This window comes from Oryctolagus cuniculus, chromosome 20, assembly GCF_051225735.1.
Source record: "Oryctolagus cuniculus isolate XC-2025 breed Fujian yellow rabbit chromosome 20, ASM5122573v1, whole genome shotgun sequence".
Classification (NCBI taxonomy): domain Eukaryota; kingdom Metazoa; phylum Chordata; class Mammalia; order Lagomorpha; family Leporidae; genus Oryctolagus; species Oryctolagus cuniculus.
Window position 1 is genome coordinate 26002289 of NC_142886.1, and position 20994 is coordinate 26023282.

Below are 20994 nucleotides of genomic sequence, written 5' to 3' on the forward strand. Positions count from 1 at the left end.
ATCCCTTGCACTCTGGTTTCTGGGCAGCACCAGCAAGGAGACAGCAAGAATTGGGGGTATTCATCCTCTGTCGCCAGCCCTCCCTGGCTGTGCTCCTGAACCCAGGACCACAGCTCCCGTGTGGTGCCCTCTCCCATGGCTAGGCAGTGGCTCCATTGTTCTCGTCATTACTGCTGCCTGGGCCCCTCTACGCCTGGGGTGTTGCTGGTCCAGGGCTCCCCAAGCTCCGCCCACCCCTCTGCATGGTCCTGTTGTTAAGCTCTCTTTAGGGACTCCTGTGGGTGATTCACCTGTTCCCTGCTGGGACCCCAGGCCAGGGGGTTTGGTAGCACTGGCGTCACCCGCCCCTGTTTGCTTTCTTTTGGCTGCTGCGTCTGGTTCTAGAAGCAGGTATTGTTCCTGGGCAGGATCCCGCCCCTGGATCGTGGGGGCCGTCTCCTGTCGCTCCGTGATCTCCTGGCATCACCTGACTGCGCCAGGGAGGAATCTGGGCGTCCCTGGCCTCCTCGGTGGCAGAAACCTCAAACTCCCTCCAGGCCAAAGGAGGAGGTGCAGGCCAGAGCCGGGGGTACCCACGGTGGACCCCAGGGACTGGAATCCGGAGCACGGAGTTTCTTACCCGCGTGTACTTCCTGCCTGTTCACTGCCTGCCCGTCCATCCTGTCTGCCTCTGCTCTCTCCCTGTGCCGTCTTCTGCCTGTCCTCGTCTCTGCCGTGTGGTTTGCTGTCTGCTCTGTGTGTTGCTGCCTGTCTGGGTGGAGCTCTCTCTCTCTCAGGGCCTGGGCCTGGGTGAGCAGTCCAGGCGCCCAGGACCACAACATTTAAGGAGGCGCTCAGTCTCAGTTGCCGCCCCTGCACGTGCATGAGCCAGAGCGTGCGCCCCTCCTTAAATGTGTGCCTTGGGCACCTGCTTGCCGCGCCTGGCCCAGGCCCAGCCTTTCTCTCTCTCACCTGTTCCCTCTGTCTCTTTGGCAAAGCATGTGAGGGCGTGGCCTGAGCCACCGGAGCCTGTAACCTCAAAGAGTCAGGACTGCGGCTTCTCTTGTGCATTTTTCTCATGTCTTGAGTGCCGCAGGGACCACGCACAGCCCCCGTGCTGACTGCAGCCGGTCTCAGGGGACCCTGGGAGGTGGCCCTGAGCCCAGGAGGTGGCCATGCTGAGGTCCAACAGCTGACTCCAGTCTTCCCTGCACGCACTTGGAAGGAAGGGGTGGGCCTGGCCTAGCATCCGACAGAAGCATTTTTATAGGTGTATTTATTTACTTATTTAAAGATTTATTTAGGCAGGCACCGCGGCTCACTAGGCTAATCCTCTGCCTGCGGCACCAGCACCCCGGGTTCTAGTCCCGGTCGGGGCGCCAGATTCTGTCCCGGTTGCTCCTCTTCCAGTCCAGCTCTCTGCTGTGGCCTGGGAGTGCAGTGGAGGATGGCCCAAGTGCTTGGGCCCTGCACCCCATGGGAGACCAGGAGAAGCACCTGGCTCCTGGCTTCGGATCAGCGCGGTGCACTGGCCGCAGCACGCCGGCCTCAGTGGCCATTGGAGGGTGAACCAACGGAAAAAGGAAGACCTTTCTCTCTGTCTCTCTCTCTCACTGTCCATTCTGCCTGTCCAAAAAAAAAAAAAAAAAAAAAAAAAGATTTATTTATTTATTTGAAAGGCAGTCAAACCAGAGCCAAAAGCTTCTTCCAGGTCTCTAAGTAGGTACAGGGGCCCAAGGGTTTGAGCCATCTTCCACTGCTTTCCCAGGCCCATTAGCAGGGAGCTGGATCAGAAGTGGAGCAGCCAGTAGTCGAACCAGCGCCCATATGGGATGCCAGCACCCCAGGTGTCAGTTTTACCCTCCGTGCCACAGCGCCAGCCACCACCAGAAGCATTTACCTCCTGCACATCAGTGTGTCTCTCTCCAGCCACGTGGTCTCTGGTCTCTGCTCATCTTTGTAGGTCAGCAGCCCCGTGTGAGTGAACCCCAGCCCTGCATGCCCATTGGTCCATCTCTGAGTCCCGTTTCAAATGTCAGGACAGGGGCTGGTCGTGTAGCGCAAGTTAAGCTGCCGCCTGCAGTGTGGCATCCCGTGTGGGCTCTGCTTCGATTCCCTCCGGCTGCTCCACCTCCCATTCAGCTCCCTGCTAATAACATCTGGAAAAGCAGTGAAAGGTGGCCCTAGGGAAAGTCGTAGACACTAAAAAGGGAAAGTAGCAGATGATAACCCCGGTGCTCCAGTCCCTGCCACCCACGTGGGAGATCCAAACAGAGTTCCAGGCTCCTGGTTTCGGCCTGGCTCAGCCCTGGCCATTGTGTCCATTTGGGGTATGAACTGGTGGATGGAAGATCTCTCTCTTTGTCATTCTGCCTTTCAAACAAATGAATGAGTAAATCTTAAAAAAAAAAAAAAAAAAAAGTCCAGGACAGTGACTAGCCCAGTTCAAGGCAGCCATTCATATCTTGTCCATTCAGCTCTGGCCATGGGCTGGGGTCCCCCTGCTCCTGTACAAGGACTTGAAGGAGGGGTAGGGGTGACACAGGATGAGTCCTTCAATTCGAGAACCCTCTTGGTTGCAGGGTCCCCAGGTCTCTCCCTCGAGGCCAGGGCACAGGTGACTTTGCCCTTGGGCCATCCTGGGAGTTTAATGGGGTAGGGAGGACAGAGCCAAAAGAATGAAGTTTGAGAGCAGGGAAAACTCATCCCCCCACCGGTCTCATGGTTCTTTAAATGCACTGAGCACCAAGCTGGCTCCTCCCCAGACAGCCTGGTTCTTCCAGCTGCACCTGCAGGAAAAAGTCATCCCTCCTGCTTCTGAGTTCCGGTTCGAGATGTCAGAGCCACGTGTGGGGAAAGCACCCACTCAGGGCCGAATGCTTTGGAGAATTCGGGCAGCGCCAGGAAGGAGGGGGCTGCAGCGTCAGTGTGAGGGTGACAGCAGCACCTGCGGGAGCTTGGGGAGAGTCCCCACATGGCCCCAGCAGGACTGAAACCTGGGGGTGGGGAGGGGCAGAAGACTCAGGGCCCCACTCAGCTCCTGGCTTGGTTCTCCTGGGCCTCTGCAGCTGTTCTGGGTGGGTCTGAGACGGCAGCAGGAGGAGCTGGGGAGGGTGTGGCTGAGGGGCCCTGGGGCCACTCCCGCCTTCCTGGGAGCTGTCAGCCCCACTGGGGCTTGGGAGCAGGAAGGACCAGGGCTGGGCTTGGAAGCTGGTGGGGGCTGTGGTGGGGAGGGGGCGCTAGCCCACGCATACCTTATGTCCTTGCTGGGCCTGCGGGGGGTCCGTGCAGCCGGCAGAGTCTGCCTTCCTGGACCTAGACGGCCTCCAGCGCTGTGCTCCTGCGGGGCGCAGGGCCTGAGCCCCAGTGTTGCTGGCCTCCAGCAGAGGGCGGGGACCGTCCCCAGCAGAGAAGGCTGCCGAGCGTGCCCAGGAGAGGTTCTGCAGACGCAAACGTGGGTGACAAGGCCAAGGCACTTGGAACTCGCAGAGCCCAGGCCTGGGGCATCTTTCTCCAGAGTCCTTGACTGCAGGCATTCATGGGGGGTGGGGTGGGGCGCTTGCAGAGCCCCTAGTAAGTGCTGTGCTCTGAGCCAGGCGCTGGGGTAACTCAGGTCCCCCATCTTCCAGAACAGCAGGAATGGCCGAGGAGTGTGGTGGGATGTGACAGAGATCCTTACTGTGCCATAGCAGTTAATCTGGGGAGCCTTCCCAGAGGAGGTGAGATTTACCCTTGAAAGTCGGGATATAGTTTGGAGATTGGTGAGGTGTTTGGGGAGGAAGGCTGGGCAGAGTGAGTGGAGGGGCAGAGAGCCCCTGCTCTGGGTGTCCACCCCGCCCAGTGCCTCTGTTTAACCTCTTCCAACGCCGAGCCCCTGCGTGTCTGCTTCCCCCGGCAGCACGGCCCTGTGCGGAGGTCCGGTGGGAGCTGCAGCTAGGAGGCGCGCTCGTGCCTCCTGGGGCCGCGCCTCCCCTCGGCAGTTTGTGGGCAAACCCTCCGGCCGAGGGGAGATTGCGCCGCTGGCCGCTGGCCGCCTGCTTCCTCCATCCAGTTCCTGCCCTGGGCCCATCGTCACGGTTACCCGGCCCTGCTGGGGGTGAGGCTGAGGCTGGGCGGACTCTATCTCGGCCAGGTTTCTATTTTCCCACATGCAGGTCAGCCAGAGGACCTGTCACTTCTGGTTCGGTTTCAAAGGAGGCCACGGGGCTGGGAGGTGCTTGGGTGGGGCGCTGCTGCCAAGGCGCTGCTCCAGGGGCCGGCAGGTGGGCTGGGGCTGGGGCGGGGCTGGAGGGGAAGGAGGAAGAGGCCGCCCTGCCAGGGCCTGTGCCCAGGGCCATGGGGCTGGGCTCCCAGAGCCTCGGAGAGTGCTCGGAGGGCGGCTGTTTATTTTCCTGGCCTGTAGCCCTTGGAGCTGAGACCTTGATCCAGGCCCTGGGCGGCCAGAGTCGCCAGCTTGGAAGTGAGAGAGTTGGCAGGCCCAAGGCGTTCCAGCAACCCCTCCAGTGGCCTCTGACTCTGCTGGCCCCGGCCCGGCTGGCCCGTGTGTCCTCCAGTCTTAACAGACCCAAAGAGCACCCAAGCCAAGTTCTCCTGGAGCCCTGGGGCTGTGTGGGTCAGCGGTCAAGGAAGGGTTCAAGCTCAAGAAATCTGAGTTCAAACACTGGCCCTGCCATTTACTACTTGAGTGGCTTTGGGCAAATGGAACTGTGTGGCCTCAGTCTTACCATCTGTAAAATGGGACAGTTAGGAGTACTTCCTCCTAAGGCTTTGATTGTGAGGGGGAAATGGCATGCATTTTAAGGGTTTAGCCAAGTAGGAGGTTCTTGCTGACGTTAATGAAACAGTGCCTGCCGCTTGGGTTCAAAGTCAGGGGTTGGTGGTACTGAGTGTCCTGCTTCCTATCAGACGAGCCCAACTTCATGCTTGGAGTGGGCCCTAACTGGGGGAGAAGCGAGCCTGCAGACTCAGCGGGCCCCAGCGGCTCCCCAGCCCCCTCACACGTGGACGACCCGGGAAAGGATGCACAGAGACCTCTTGGACGAGAGCAGGTGAAGATACCGTGGGGCCTGTTTAGCCCCCCAGAGACAGTGTTCATGGCTCCGAGTGTCTGGAGGGACCAAAGCAGGAACTCCCGGCTGTGGCAGAGCAGGGGACGAGGGGACGAGGGGACAAGAGGACAAGGGAAGGGCGAAGGCAGTCAGGGCCTGGAAAGGTGGGGGCGGATGGGAAGCCTGGGTCTAGGCCCCAAGCCGTTGGCAGAGGAAGTGCCTGGGAACCGCTGGCCTGGAAAGGCACGCCCAGAGCGCTGGGGCTGGGCACAGTGTGGGTGGACCCCCACTCCCCGGCCAAGCCCCGGCCCCTGCTCCCAGAGCGTCTGGTGCCCCCGCCTCCAGCCCCCCTTCTGCAGGGGGAACCGTGCCTCGGTCTGTGCGTGGGTCAGGAGGTCGGCCGTGCTGCGGGCCTGCCTCCGTGCCTAACCGGTGGCTCTGTGCCCCCACAGCTAGACGAGGAAGAGGAGCGGAGGAAAAGGCGCCGGGAGAAGAACAAAGTGGCGGCGGCCCGGTGCCGGAACAAGAAGAAGGAGCGCACGGAGTTCCTGCAGCGGGTGAGCAGGGCCCCAGGAGGCGTCCGCGGGTGCCCTGGAGTCAGCGTGTGTGTGCTGGCGCTGCCCAAGCAGCCCGGGCCCCTCTGCCGTCCCCCGCCTCCTGGAACCATAACAGCCAAGGGCAGCGTGCAGCAGCCTCCGCCCACGCCCATCCCCTGGACAGTTTGGGGGAGCCAGCTTCCCCTCCACTGAGGACAGACGGTGGCCCAGGACTGGCACCCTCCGCTGGGGTCCACCTAGCAGCGGGTTTGGCTGAAGCCAGGTGTTGGTAACCTCTCTGCATCTGTGGGCAGTGGACTCAGCCGGGCCAGTCTCCCTATCTCCAGCCACGAGTTCATACTCAACAGCAGTAGTGATGATAGACCACGTGAGCGTAGCATAGTGACGTTACACCACGTGCTGTTCCGCCGTGTGCAATACAGTTGCTAGCATCCATAAGGTCAGGCACCATGCCAAGTGCCGCCTGTATATGACCCCATGTAATTGGAGTGATAACCACCTACTGCCAGCTGGTGCACTGTTGTGTCTGCAGATCAGGGAACTGAGAGTGAGGCCAAGAAGCCTACCCCTTTCTCAGCATCCAAGTGGTGGAACAGAGTCAAGCCCAGGCTCACCTGAAAGCAATTGCTCTTTTTTTTTTTTTTTTTTTTTTTTCAGGCAGAGTGGATAGTTAGAGAGAGAGAGACAGAGAGAAAGGTCTTCCTTTGCCGTTGGTTCATCCTCCAATGGCCGCCACAGCTGGCGCACTGCGGCTGGCACACCGCGCTGATCCGAAGGCAGGAGCCAGGTGCTTCTCCTGGTCTCCCATGGGGTGCAGGGCCCAAGCACCTGGGCCATCCTCCACTGCACTCCCTGGCCACAGCAGAGAGCTGGCCTGGAAGAGGGGCAACCGGGACAGAATCCGGCGCCCCGACCGGGACTAGAACCCGGTGTGCCGGCGCCATAAGGCAGAGGATTAGCCTGTTGAGCCGCAGCGCCGGCCAGCAATTGCTCTTAATACTTGGCTCTTGCGGCTCTCATTCATTCCTTCACTCCTCTGTACATTCATTGAGTCAGTGAGTCTGGCTGAGGATGTCCTAAATGTCCTGTGCTGTGCTGGGTGCACTGTGGGGACTCACACAGGAGGAGCAGGCGTGTTCCCCCGCCCCGGGAGCTGGGGGACAAGGGTGTCAGGCAACAGGCTTGCAACCAGCAGAGAGCTGTTTTGGGGTCACAGGTGTAGGCAGGTGAGGCCTGTGAGCAGCCAGGGCTGGGGAGTGGTTATGATAGGCGGGAGTTAGAGCCTTAGAGCCGGAGCCCCATTGGAAGACAGTGGTACCACCTTGGACTGGAAGCCTTCGAGAAGTTTCTCAGACAAGGCCTCCAGCACTGAGTGCCTGTAGGGGACAGGGATGGAGACGCCGCCCTGCCTCCAGGGGCTCGTCAGCCAGGTGGAGCCACGCTGTGCACACGGTCACAAGCACAGTGAACAACACCCCAGGAATGGCACCTGTCACTCTCCCCGTCCAGTAACACCTGCTGAGGCCCTGCCACGTGCCCACCTTTCACTGTCTCAATCCCTGTGGCATCCCTGTGAGATAAAAGAGTGATTTTCCCCATTCCAGAGATTGACCCACGGCTCAGAGAGGTCAAGTTCCTTGGCCAAGGTCACACGGTTATAGTGGGTGGGCTGGGGGTCATCCGTGCATTTGCTAACCCGTCTGTCTGTCCATTAAGGGTTTAGCCGGTGCCCACTGCGCGGTGGTCAGGCAGGTGCCGTGTGGGCCGGGGTGGCAGACGGGAAACGAGGAACAGCAGCAGCGAGCCCAGAACGCACCGTGGGGACCATCCCAGTCGAGGCTGAGACACTGCTTCCTGGGAGACTTGGAAGAGGAGAGGAGCTAGTGAGAGGAAGGCCTTGGGTGCTGGGTCACCAGGAGCAGCACACGGATGTTTGACAGGAATGGCCGTGTGGCCAGAGTCCACAGAGCTGAGTGGACCAGACCCTTGCTATGAAGGGTGACCCTCTAGGCCAGGTGACCTGCGACAATCCCAGTGGAGGCCTGTTGTCCTGGCCTCATGACCATTTTAAATTTTTACTTACTTTATTTGGAAGAGAGCGGGTTCCCACCCACTGGCTCTCTCCCCAGTGCCTACCACAGCCATGGCTGGGCCTGGCTGAAGCCAGGAACTGGGAGCTCCATCCAGATTTCCCACTGTGGGTGGCAGGGACCCAAGCCCTTGAGCCACTCATTAGCTGCTGCCTTTTTCCAGGGTCCATGTTAGCAGGAAGCTGGAGCTGGGGCGGAACTAGATCTCCATCCCAGGCACTCTGGTTCGGGACATGGGTGTCCCAAATGGTGGCTTAACGGCTGTGCTGTGCGAAAGCCTGCCCCGCCCTCTGCCTAACCAGCCAGAGCGCCTCTTTCACCCGGTGAGCGTCCTGACCAGGATGATGGATTGTGTGGCCCTAGGGAGCCATGGAGGTGTTCCAGGGGAGAGAGGCTCCCTCTGGCCGTGGACTGGGGCCACGGGGACCCAGCGGGCCGATCCGTTCCGTGAGTGTAGTGTTGTCCCAGTGACAAGAGGAAGCAGCCAGCAGGGCCAAGAGACCGTGTGACCTCGGGGCTGAGAAGGAGACGGGGTGGCAGTGTCTGGGCCCCGGCCTGGCCCTGCCCCCACCCCCACACTCTCTACTCCCCTGCTCCCCCGACCTTGGGAGCAGAGGCTGGGTGTGAGGTTTAGGCACCGACGCAGGTGGCTGTGCAGGCAGTGCCTGCTGGCCTGGGGGTTGTCTTCTAATTTCCTTTTTAATAAGTAAAATATTTACAAGACTCAGAAGTGCAAAGGGATATAGGAGGGCACTTGAAGAAGTTCATGGGAAAAATGGAATTATAAGTGAGTTTATTTTGGTGCAAAAATCTGAAATCCATGCATAGTTTTTTTCATAATATACATTTTCCATGAAACTTTACAAACTCTTCATGCATAAATTTTTTTTAAAAAATTGTAAATTTATTTGAAAGGTAGAGCATCAGAGAGAGATATAGAGAGACAGAGACAGAGAGAAACAGAGAAAGACACAGAGAGATCTTCTATCTGCTGGTTCACTCCCCAAATGGCTGCAAAAGCCAGGTCTGGCCCAGAACAAAACCAGGAACCAGGAACTCCATCTTGGTCTCACACACGAGTGGCTGGGGCCCAAGTCCTTGAAGCATCTTCTGCCACCTCCCCAGGCCATTAGCAGGAAGCTGGATTGGGAGCAGAGCAGCTGGAACGTGAACCAATGCTCTTACAGGGTGCTGGCATCACAGGCAGCAGCTTAACCCCCTGAGACGTAACACCAGCCCTATAGTTGAAAAAATAGTTTGCACCAAAATAAAGTGACTTTTTAATTCTATTTTCCATAAACTTTTGAAAGTATGGGTGTGTGAGAGAGGCTCTCGAGCCCATGACCCCTGGGCACTTGGCTGCATCCCAGGGTGGGAGGCAGGCATTGGATGGGTCGGGGCTGCCTGCGCACCTTCCCGTGTGCCCCTGTGCCCGTCCCTTCTACCTCGCTGACTGTCACACTGCAGTGTGCCTAACGCAGGCTCCTGGGTTCTGGGTGCGGTGATGCATCTCCCACTCCCACAGTGCCCACCCCTGTTGGGGGCCACTCTCTCTGCGACGGTCTCAGGCATTCTGGAGGAGGCAAGGCAGCCCCCTCGCCTGGCCAGGGTCCCGAAGGCTTGCAGATTTGCACAGGGTCACAGGGCGGCCGAGTCGGGGCCAGGACCCAGGGCTTCCCGTACTCTCTGCCCAGCACTCTCTTCAGGCTGCCCAGACTCAGAGACATTGGCAGGATTGTTGGTAGCAGCAGAACAAGCACACAGCAGGGCTAGAACTTTACCCCAGACAGATCTGTGAAGCTCAGAAGGCTGCTCCCCAACTCTTACACAGAGTTCGTGCAACTCGGCAGTTTTAAAATATTTAGTTATTTTGAAGGCAGAGAGAAAGAGAGAGATCTTCCATCTACTGGTTCACTTCCCAAATGCCCACCACAAATGGGGCTGGACCAGGCCAAATGCTGGGAGCCCAAACCCCATCCAGGTCTGTTTACACGGGTGGCAGGGACTCCAGTACATGGGCCAATACCTGCTGCCTCCCAGGGTGTGCATAAGCAGGAAACTGGATCAGGAGCAGAACTGGGACTCAAACCCACAACTCAACATGGGATGCGGGCGTCCCAGGCCATAACTCAACCACTTGGCCAGACACCTGCCTCTGTCGTATGTGCTTGGGGGTGATGTTTGATTTTTAATAGCATCCGAAAAATGTTGCAAGTGCCCTGGGCGAATCAGCGTATTCTTAGGGAGAACAGTGCCTTGGCTGAGGTCACATAACCAGGAGGAGAAGCCAGGACGCCCAGCCCTTCGCCTGGTGTGTTTTGCCCACTGCCTTTGCTGACTGTAGCAGGAGGCAGCACTAATTCTGCTCTGACAGTGCAGACAGTGGTTTCACGTACTGCAGGGCGATACGCATCGACCAGAGGGCAAAGCAGTCCACAGAACTGCAGACAGAGCTCCCCGCTTCATACTGACCCTGTGGAAGATTCTAGCCCCGCTCCTGCATCAATTAGGAGACAAGAGCAGGCACTTGGTGCTGAGAAGCCACAAACCACACTTACAATTCTGTTTTTAAGAAGATTCTTCTGGGCCGGCGCCGCGGCTCACTAGGCTAATCCCCCGCCTGCGGCGCCGGCACCCCGGGTTCTAGTCCCGGTCGGGGCTCTGTCCCGGCTGCTCCTCTTCCAGCCCAGCTCTCTGCTGTGGCCCGGGAGGGCAGTGGAGGATGGCCCAAGTGCTTGGGCATAAATAAGTCAGCAGCTCTCGAGTTACACAGCTGGAGATGAAATTAGGAAGCAGTGCGTTTCTGTGCTGAGCCAGGCAGTTGGAGTTCAGTACGTTCCCTGGCACACGCTAACACTTTAAAGCCAGCACACGTGGTGCCGTCCCTGTGGTGACGGTGACAGGCACGTTGCCCCACTCCTCACCCAGCCCCTGTGTGAAGCCTGTGCCCCCCTTAGGGTCAGCCTGACCTACAGCATCTCCAGGAGATGGGTCCAAGTGCGGGACTACTGAATTTGTTTTAGTTTTTATTTTTACTTATTTATTTTCATTTTATTTGGAAGGCGGAGGGCGGAGAGAAAGAGAGAGAGAGAGAGAGAGAGGCAGAGACTCCCCAAATGCCCACAACAGCCAGGGCTACGCCAGGCGGAAGTCAGGAGCCCAAACTCAATTTTGGTGCCCTACATGGGTAGCAGGGACCCAAGTACTTCGCCGTCACCCGCTGCCTCCCAGGGTGCATGTTAGCAGGAAACTGGATCGGAAGCAGAGGAACTGGGAGTCCAAGCAGGCACTCCAGCATGGGTTGCGGGCAGGGCCATTGCGTTCCGTGTGTTGGGTGCTTCCCTGGGCACGTCCAGGTTAGCCTCAAACTCACTTTAAAGCAGCCTCCTGAGGCTGTGGCTCGGTGAGTCAAGTGGCTGCTGCGACGCCAGCATCTCATGAGCGCCAGTCTGAGTCCCGGCTGTTCCACTTCCAATCCAGCCCCCTGTTCATGCGTCTGGGAAGGCAGCGGAAGATGGCCCAAGTGCTTGGGTCCCTGCCACCTGCGTGGGAGGCCTGGATAGAGTCCCAGGCTCCTGGCTTTGTTCTAGCCCAGCCTGGGCTGTCACAGCCACTTAGGAAGTGAACCAGCAGATGGAAGATCTCTCTGTGCCTCCGCCTTTCAAATAACTAAACAGCTCTTAACAACACACACTCTTCCTTGCTCTTCCCAGTGCTCCAGAACAGCTCCCCTCCCAGGCCCCACTCCTTGGGTCATTCTCTCAGGCTCCCCATCAGCTCTCGCCCTGTCTCCACTCTCCGCAATCCCGGCAGGGACCGACACCGGCTGCTTTTGGAATCTCTTTCTTCTTCATTCGGTTCTCTGCTCTCTGTCTGAAGCAGAAACTCCTTTTGCCCTGTTACCCTTCCGTTTACCAAGTGTTTTTACCGTGTGGGCTCATCTGCTTCCCACAAATGAGGTTACAGAGGCTCCTCCCAGAGCTGCAGCCGGGCTGCAGAACTGCAGAGCCGCATCCCTGCTGTGCCCGAGAGGGAGCCGTGCTCAGAGCCTGGTGCTTTTTCCCTTGTAAGCACCTCCAAGCTCTCCTGTGACCATGACCTTGTTCAGGCAGGCTCCCTGCTGAAATCCTCTCCCTACCCTACTCCACCCAGCCACGGCCAACCCAGTTTCTAAAAACCCCGCTAAGTTCCAGCTCTCTGCAGGACCCTGGGTGGCAGAGGGTCACCCAGGAAGGAAGCCCTGCCTTGCTGTGTGGAATTCTTCTGGTGAGGGGTTCCTGGCCTTTGGGTCCCCCAGAGCGTTCGTTGCACACAGCAGGTGCTAAGCAGGTGTGGGCGTTGCCCTGAAGGAGCTGAGGGACCCGGGTGGTCAAAGGGTCTGTAGGACGTCCCCAAGGTCAGCAGCTGGCCCGGTGCAGTGAGCAGGTGCCTGAAACCCAGGGTCTCTGCAGGCCCCCAACAGAGGGCTGCTCCGGGCATTCTGAGGGCTGGGGGCCACGCCCGCTTCCCCGTCATGCCTCAGCCTGCGGAACCAAAAACCACCGTGGCTGGTTTTTAATATTTTCCCCCAAGCATTTTTTCCTTCTCTGAGGCCGTTCTCTCCATGAGGCCTGCCTGTGTCAGCAGTTCTGAGTTCCCCGCCAGCTCACGCTGCCACCACAGAGAGGAGCACGAGGAACAATCCAGCCTGCTCTGCCGGCCTGAGGGAGGCAGCCCCCCTGGCTGAGACCCCAGGGAGAGGCTGCACCACCTGCGCCCCGCCTGGGGCGGGGGAGGGGGCGGCACATCAGAGGCAGGTGGCTGCCCAGGTGTCACCCTCACAGCTGGAGCCGCAGCTTGCTTTCTGACTGATAGAGGTTGCTCAGTCTGCGCTGCTGGGATCCAGGACTAGATGGTTCTGTGTGAGTGGCTGCGTGGCGGGTGTCCAGAGCTGGTAGGCTGTGAAATCCACCTCCACCTGCACCTACACGATGCTGGTTAGCGCCCTCCCCTCTGGGAGCTCCACGACCCAGATATCTGCAGACGCTGTCCAGTGTGCCCTGGGAGGCAACGCAGCGCCTACAGGGTAAAACGGAGCTGGCTGCTGGGTACATTTCAGCTCTCAACCGGGTATCTGGGGACACAGCCCAAGAAAAGTCATTCTGACACTTTTCCTGTGTGACCCCCGGGCTGTGAGCTGACAGCCCCTCCCCCGCCACCTGGCCCCACCCCTAATCATCCACATCCCTGCCCTTACCTGGGGCCTCTCCGGGCGGTCTGGAAGGTCATGGGGACCTCACTTGAGGTCTGCTGGAAACCTCCTTTTGAATCCAGCAGGAAGACAAAGTGGCCTCTGTCTGGGTGACAGACGTGTAGACTACAGGGGCTAAGAAGGGACTGTTTAAAGCATCATCGCACAATGGGCTCGTGACATGCATTTATCACACGGCACAGCACCTTGCCACCGCACTGTCCGCCCTCTGTGGGTCACCGCACAACCCCCCATGGACCTGCCCTAGGCCCCCTTGGCCCCCATCCTTTTCCCACCCTTTGTTTCTTGTGCAAGGGCCCTGGGGCAGCAGAGCATCCGGCAGATGAGAGCAACAGTGAGGGGCTGAAGCTGGTGTGTAGGGAGAGGGGAAAGGGGCAGGTGGGCTATGAGTGAGGCTGGTCCTAGACTCCTCCCACTGTGACCCAGGCCGGTGTCTCAGACGGGATGAGCTCTGCGACCAAAGGTCACTGGCCCAGGAGCTCTGTGCCTTCTCCAGTGGGAAGCTGGCAGAGGGAAAGCAGGCAAGCGGTAGCCCAAGGTGCCTGTCCCCAGAGCCGTCCCCACCCTGGCTCACAGCCTGCGTGCAGCCCAAGGTGCCTGTCCCCAGGGCCGTCCCGCCCTGGCTCATGGCCTGCCTGCAGCCCAAGGTGCCTGTCCCCAGGGCCGTCCCGCCCCGGCTCATGGCCTGCCTGCAGCCCAAGGTGTCTGTCCCCAGGGCCGTCCCGCCCCGGCTCATGGCCTGCCTGCAGCCCAAGGTGCCTGTCCCCAGAGCCGTCCCCACCCTGGCTCACAGCCTGCGTGCAGCCCAAGGTGCCTGTCCCCAGGGCCGTCCCACCCCGGCTCACAGCCTGCCTGCACCAAGGTGCCTGTCCCCAGAGCTGTCCCGCCCCGGCTTACGGCCTGCCTGCAGCCCAAGGTGCCTGTGCCCAGGGCCGTCCCGCCCCGGCTCATGGCCTGCCTGCAGCCCAAGGTGCCTGTGCCCAGGGCCGTCCCGCCCCGGCTCATGGCCTGCCTGCAGCCCAAGGTGCCTGTCCCCAGGGCCGTCCCGCCTCGGCTCACGGCCTGTCTGTGTTCGCGCAGGAGTCCGAGCGGCTGGAGCTCATGAATGCGGAGCTGAAGACACAGATCGAGGAGCTGAAGCAGGAGCGGCAGCAGCTGATCCTCATGCTGAACCGGCACCGCCCCACCTGCATCGTCCGCACCGACAGCGTCAAGACCCCCGAGGCCGACGGCCACCCGCTGCTGGAGCAGCTGGAGAAGAAGTGACCTGGGCTGGGCCAAGGAGAGGTGGAGGCGGCGGAGGAAGAGAGACTCGGAGAGAGGAGGAAGGGGCCCAGAGGGCCCTTGCTTGGTGCATGGAAACCCGTACGAGGCTCAGCAAGCCAGCAGCGGTCGGGCTTTTGTGGGACACTCAGATCGGCTCCACGGGGGGCAGAAGCGGGCTGAGGAAGCCCGGAGGGACCAAGGGCTGAGACCAAAGTCGACCCACGGGCAGGGCTGTCCCGGCCTGGAATCTCGCTCTGAGCAGGCAGGACGGAGGGGTCTGGGCCACAGAGACCCCCGAGCCGGGCAGCCTCGGGCCCGTGGCCGGCCTCTCCTCCAGGACACCCACCCGAGGGACCTCCGAGCAGCCAGGAGTTGCAACCAAAATGCGGCCGAGGATGGAACTCAGAGGGAACCTGTGAGCCAGCTGCCCCCAGCCCCGCCGCGAGGCCGCAGCCTCCCGGCCCAGCTGGAGTTTGCTGTGGGCGTGGCGGCGCGGGCGCCCCCTCCAAAGCACATACTCACTGAATGTTTACAGACTGGCTGTCCTGGTAGGGCTTCCAAATGCACATTTTTTTTATACTTTCTTTTTTTTAATATTTTTTACAAAAAAAGATTTTATACAAGCAATATATATATGGATTTCTATAATCACTCGATGTGATACAGTATAAATATGCTATGGTTTGTTTGTTATGAACAGACACCCACCAGTTATGGCCGTTGTGTGTAACTCCTAAGTACTGTAGTCTCGGGGTGTCGGGGTGGCCAGGGCGGGGGTGGGGTGTGTTTCCATCCTTCAGAGCCTTCATAGTACTCAGTAAACATTGCTCTTCCTTACCCAGCCGCCTCGCGTGTCTGCCTGGGGGATGGGGTGCAAGGCGTGCCCAGAGTCAGGGCAGGTCGGGAGCACCTGCTGTAGGCCCGTAGTCCTCACCACCGCCTTCCCAGGAAGGTGTGTGTGTGTGCCCATTTTACACTCATGCAAGCTGAGGCTCAGAGAAGTTCCCCTGCAGCCTCCATGTTTTACTCCGTTTGTTTGGTTTGCAGAGGTTTCCTGGGTGCCTCCAGGGATGTGCCAGGCGACCTAGGAGCCCCAGAGCCCGCAGTGACGAGCTCACCCTGAGCTCACCTCTTGCACCGTCTCGTTTTTTCATTACAGTCCTGCCAGGCAGTGGCAGTGGTCCCCGTGGGACTGCTTCCCGTCTGAGGAACTGGAGGCCTGGGAAGGGCAGACTCGCGGCCGCTGTCAGTGGGACAGCACTGAGAAGAGTGCAGAGACTTCTTGGGACATAGAAGTAAAAAATACGCTGATTTTGTGCAAAAAAAAGGTTGAAATCTGTGCATACAAAATATTTTTAAAAAGTTCATGAAAATGTATAGTATGAAAAAACTGTGCATGGATTTCAAAACATTTTTGCACCAAAATTATATATATATTTTAAAGACTTATTTATTTGAAAGGCATATTGACAGAGGAGAGACGGAGAGGTCTTCCATCCACTACTTCCCTCCCCAGATGGCTGCAACGGCCAGGGCTGGGCCAGGCCGAAGCCAGGACCCTGGAACTTCATCTGGTCTCCTATGTGGCTGCAGGGGCCCAAGCACCTGGACCATCCTCCACTGCTTTCCTAGGCTCCTTAGCAGGGAGCCGGATTGGAAGTGTGGCAGCCCGGACTCGAACTAGCACTCTCATATGGGTTGCAAGTGGTATCTCAGTCTGCTGTGCCACAGTGCTGGCCCCCACCTTATCTTTTAATTCCATTTTCCAGGAACTTTTTGAAGTACTTACATAGTCACACAACCCCAGACATTATGCTTCCATTTTGCAGATGAGATAGACGAGGCACAGATAGGGTCAGGGACTTATCCAGGACACCCAGCTGGCAAGGGACAGAGCTGGTGTTTGAACTCTGCCTCAAAGGCCCAGGATGCTCCTTCTGGCAGCAACTGATGGTGTGATTGTCTCTGTGGTCTCACCTGGTGAGAACAGGCAGCTTAGGAGGCCACAATTACAGATCGCGCTGCAGGGAAGGCAGGGCCGAGTTCCAGGTCATCCCGTGGCCGGGGCGTGACGCAGCTGCTGCAGCAGGTGTCCGCTGAACCCAGGTGAGGGTGTGCGTGACTCTGCCACCTCCCCGAGCAGGGACAGCTCCGTGCCACACCCATCGTCCCTCGGCACTCGGCAGCTCCCGAGGCACTAGCAGGTGTGCGGTCTTGTTTGCTCTTCCAGCTCCGTGAGCTGGGTGGGATAGGTGTGTCCACCTTCCTGTTTGCCGAGGCTTACAAAGGTCAGAGTTCACCCAGCTGAAGGGAGGCAGAGCAGAGAGCTGACCCCAGATCCCCTGCCGTTTTTTTTTTTTTTTGTAAGATTTATTTAATTTATTTGAAAGGCAGAGTTGGAGAGAGAGGGGGAGAGACAGAGATCTTTCATCCATTGGTTCACTCCCCAGATGGCTGCAACGTAGCTGGGGCTGGAGCGCACCTAAATCAGGGGCCTGGAACTCCATTCAAATTTCCCATCGTGGGTGGCAGAGACCCAGGTACTTGGGCCATCATCTGCTGTCTTCCCAGGTCCGTTACCTGGGAGCTGCATCAGAAGCAAAGTAACCGAGACTTGAACCTGGAACCTCCACTCCAGCGTGGGATACGAGTGTCCCAGGCAGTGGCTTAACCCGCTGCACCACAACACCTGCTTCCTGGTTAACTATCTTTATTCTCTGAGGTGGGGTGCAGAGTCTGTGTTCTGATCACGTGCCCGGTTCCCACGGTGATGAAGGCCTGGGATCCAGGATTCTGGGTTCCTTCAGCTCCTGTCTGGCCACAACCAGCTGTGGCGGGCTCGTCATGCCCACCCTGGGCCTCCGGGTGCCCTCCTGCCCTGCGATCATAGATGTGACACGTGCCACCGCCCTGCAGGGTCCCTGTGAGAACCAGTGGAGGTGATGTGTGCGTGTGTGTGGCCTGACAGGCCCTTTGATGATCTGTCAGGCAGCCGCTCGTGAGAGGGGGCCAGGATGTGCCTTAAAGGAAACTTGGCCTTGCTGCGAGGGGGAAGCTGACCCGACTGCCGTGTCCCACAACGTGGCAGTGAGCCGGCCCGCTCCCTTCCAAGACACACTGGGGCACAGGAAGGTGCAAGAATGCTCGCTGAGGCTCTGACACAGCCTCAATACCCATGAACCTACGGAGAGAGAAAGGCTGGCTATTTTCATGAAATTGACTATTCCACAGTTAAAAAGCATGCACTACAGCTGCATGGAGCAAAGCAGATAAATCTCAGAAACCTAACCCCAGGGCTGGAGGGCAGGGGAGGAAACCACAGAAGGATGCAGTGTAGACTGGGTATCCTGCATGGGCGGCAGGGACCCCTGGGGCCGTCATGAACGGCTGCCTTCCCGGGTACATGAGCAGGAAGCTGGGTTGGAAGTGGAGTAGCCAGGACTGAGTGAGAACTGCCACTTCGGGAACTCAGTCCAAGTCTTCCACGTGGGTGGCAGGGACCCCATCACTTGAGCCATCACCCCTGCTTTCCGGGGCCTGCAATAGCAGGAACCTGGAGCCAGGAGCCGGAGCTGAGTCCCGAACCCAGCTACGCCAGGGTGGGACAGGGGTGTCATAAGCAGTGTCTTAGCTGCTAGGATGTGCATCAGCCCCCACGTCCTAAACTTGCAAATCAGCACTGAGCTACATCATAGGGGTAGGAAGATTCCGTCAGCATCAACATCTATCAAAGGGAGTGCTCCTGGGAGCGGGAGGAGGGGGTGGCAGGTGAGCAGGATCCTGGTCTTCAAAAGCATGTGCGACATATCACGTATCACAATGTAGAAGAGCATAAGAATTTGTCAGTGGTGGGAGATGGGCCCACGGACGCGGGTCTTGTTCTTGCTCAGGCTCCTCCGTAGGCTTGGTCTGTTTCCTCACCAGAGGATGCACCGTGGTCCAGGTGGAAGACTTGGCTGTTCCTTTCTTTCCTGGCAAACGCAGCAAGTTTAAAGCAATCTGGAATGACACTGGATTGCAGCTTGCTTGCACCATTCTGAGTTTATGCAAATGCAATGACACACCAGCAGGGGAGGCAGGGGGGTTGCGGGCTCACGCCCCTGGTGGAGAGGGCCTGGGGAACCTCTCCTCCGGGCATCTCCAGGGCCTGACTCAGTGCTCGGCAGGGGTAAGCCAACACACACAACACACACAGCAAGCACAGGTTCAAAGAGGGTGAAACAGAACCAACAGACACACTTACACATGAAACACACGCACATGACTATAGATATGAAATGTTATGGACACAGTTACACACATGAGGCTCGGACACATATATGGATATGTACGCAGGGGGAACATTTACAGATACATATGTATCCATTAAATACAAAGCAGTGAGAGTTTTGCTAACCATACTCTTTTGTATCATAGTTCTGAGATTTTGAACTCAGTTCTTTGTAAATACTTAAGTTACAGTTTATTAAGAGGTTAATATTGAAACTGAGTGCAGGCCGGCGCCGCGGCTCACTAGGCTAATCCTCCGCCTAGCGGCGCCGGCACACCGGGTTCTAGTCCCGGTCGGGGTGCCGGATTCTGTCCCGGTTGCCCCTCTTCCAGGCCAGCTCTCTGCTGTGGCCAGGGAGTGCAGTGGAGGATGGCCCAGGTGCTTGGGCCCTGCACCCCATGGGAGACCAGGAGAAGCACCTGGCTCCTGCCATCGGATCAGCGCGGTGCGCCAGCCGCAGCGCGCCGGCCGCGGCGGCCATTGGAGGGTGAACCAACGGCAAAGGAAGACCTTTCTCTCTGTCTCTCTCTCACACTGTCCACTCTGCCTGTCAAAAAATAAAAAATAAAAAAAAATAAATAAATAAATAAAAAAAACTGAGTGCACTGTTTTGGCTTAAAAATAAATATTGTGGGCCGTTGTTGTGGCGCAGCAGGCTAAGCTGTTGCCTGCATTGCCGGGATACCCTCTGAGCTTCGGTTTAGTCCCGGCTGCTCCACTTCCATCCAGCTGCACGCTAAGGCACCTGGGAAAGCAGCAGAGGTTGGCCCAAGTACTTCAGCCCTGCCACCCACCTGGGAGGCCTGGAAGAAGTTCCTGGCTCCTGGCTTCAGCCTGGCCTGGCCCAATTGGGGACTGAACCAGTGGATGAAAGATCTCTCTCTCTCTGTCTCTCTGTCTCTCTCTCTCTCTCTCTCTAACTCTGCCTTTCAAAACAAATAAATCTTTTTTTTTAAGTGAATATTGTGGCAGAGCCTCTGGAGCCACAGGTGCATGCCTATACCCGGGAGACACCCACAGCCAACTTCTGGGAGACCCCATTGGAAGTCCAGGGAGCCAATGCCTGTGCGGCCTGCTTTGACTAATTGGTGGGGGAGAGGCTAGATGGACAGTTCTGAGACAGGTTTTCTGAAGTTCCTCGCAGGATTGAGAAAGACCTGCAGAAGTGACACACACGGGTGGCCCCGCTCAATACTACGTCTCGTACTAGTTCTCTCTCCTCTGTCCTCCTGTCCCTCCGGCTCCCTGGGAGCACCTCCCAGACAGCAACCCGCACCTCAGCATTGGTCTCAAGCTCTGATTTCGGGGAAAACCAGGCCAAAACGTAGCTCCCGGAGCTCCCACCTGTCAATGGAGATGATGCAGTTCCAGAACGGTAGGGACCCGGCGGAGGCAAGAAGCATCATAGGCAGCAAGGATGAAGTTCACGGTCTCAGAGCCCAGTGACAGCGAGGTAGGCTGGGCCCCCTTGTGGAGAAACCCTTCATCGCCACCACGTCTTCCATAACCACTTCCCAGAGCAGGTGCTGGGCGTGGTGGTGAGGACATCGCTCAGCACGCCAGCATCTCATTATCAGGGTGCCTGAGTTCGAATCCCTGAGCCATTCCTGGATGCAGCTTCCTGCTAATGTTCGCCCTGCGAGGCAGCAGGTGATGGCTCAAGCATTTGGGCCCCTGCCACAGAAGTGGACTGAATTCCAGACGTCAACTTCAGCCTGGTCTAACCCTGGCTCCTGCAGTCATCTGGGTAGTGAACCAGCAGGTGGCTCCTTTCTTTCTGGCTAGCATCTGCGACAGCTCAATAAACCCTTTCATTTCTGAGGTCTTGGGGTTTTGCTCACACACATGGTTTATGGAGGCACAAGGCTGCCTCCCAGTGGGCCCAAACCTCCCTTGTAGCTCTTCTCCCACTTCTGAGGAATATAAATGGGAAAGATAGGCTTAGGAGCTGCACTTTGGTTCTCTGACTAGTGAAGGATGAGGGGTTTCCTCTGTCTGTCTGTTCTATTTTTATTTATTTGAGAGGCAGAAAGAGATAGGCAGAGTGAGCTCTCATCCGCTGGTTCATACCCCAAATGCCTACAACTGCCAGGGCTGGGCTGAGCCAAAGCTGAGCCAGGAACTCAATCCGGGTCTCAATTCATGTGGGTGGCAGGGACCCAATCACTTGAGCTATCACCTGCTTCCTTCAAGGGTGTGCATTAACAGGAAGCTGGGAGGCTGGTGCTGTGGCGTAGCGGGTAAAGCTGCTGCCTGCCATGCCAACATCCCATAAGGGCGCCGGTTGGAGACCCGGCTGCTCCACTTCTGATCCAGCTCTCTGTTATGGCCTGGGAAGGCAGTGGAAGATGGCCCACGTGCTTGGGCCCCTGCACCCACGTGGGAGACCCGGAAGAAGCTCCTGGCTCCTGGCCTCGGATCGGCACAGCTCCGGCCGTTGCGGCCAACTGGGGAGTGAACCACCAGATGGAAGACCTCTCTCTCTCTCTCTGCCTCTCTGTAACTCTGCCTTTCAAATAAGTAAATCTTTAAA

At 58.1% G+C, this 20994-nt stretch overlaps 1 protein-coding gene across 4 annotated transcripts in view; it reads left to right on the forward strand.

Annotated features, from left to right (window-relative positions):
• JDP2 (Jun dimerization protein 2) overlaps nt 1-15028 on the forward strand; it is a 41269-nt gene extending 26241 nt beyond the window's left edge. For 3 of the 4 annotated variants that reach the window (XM_051826215.3, XM_051826217.3, XM_051826218.2), the window contains exons 3-4: nt 5480-5584; nt 14006-15028. In XM_051826215.3, coding sequence (XP_051682175.1) covers nt 5480-5584; nt 14006-14191 — 291 coding nt within the window. In that variant the 3' untranslated portion in view covers nt 14192-15028. The remainder of the gene's footprint in view (nt 1-5479; nt 5585-14005) is intronic. The other variant, XM_089322396.1, reaches the window with a different exon arrangement.
• The last annotated feature ends 5966 nt before the right edge of the window (nt 15029-20994 follow it).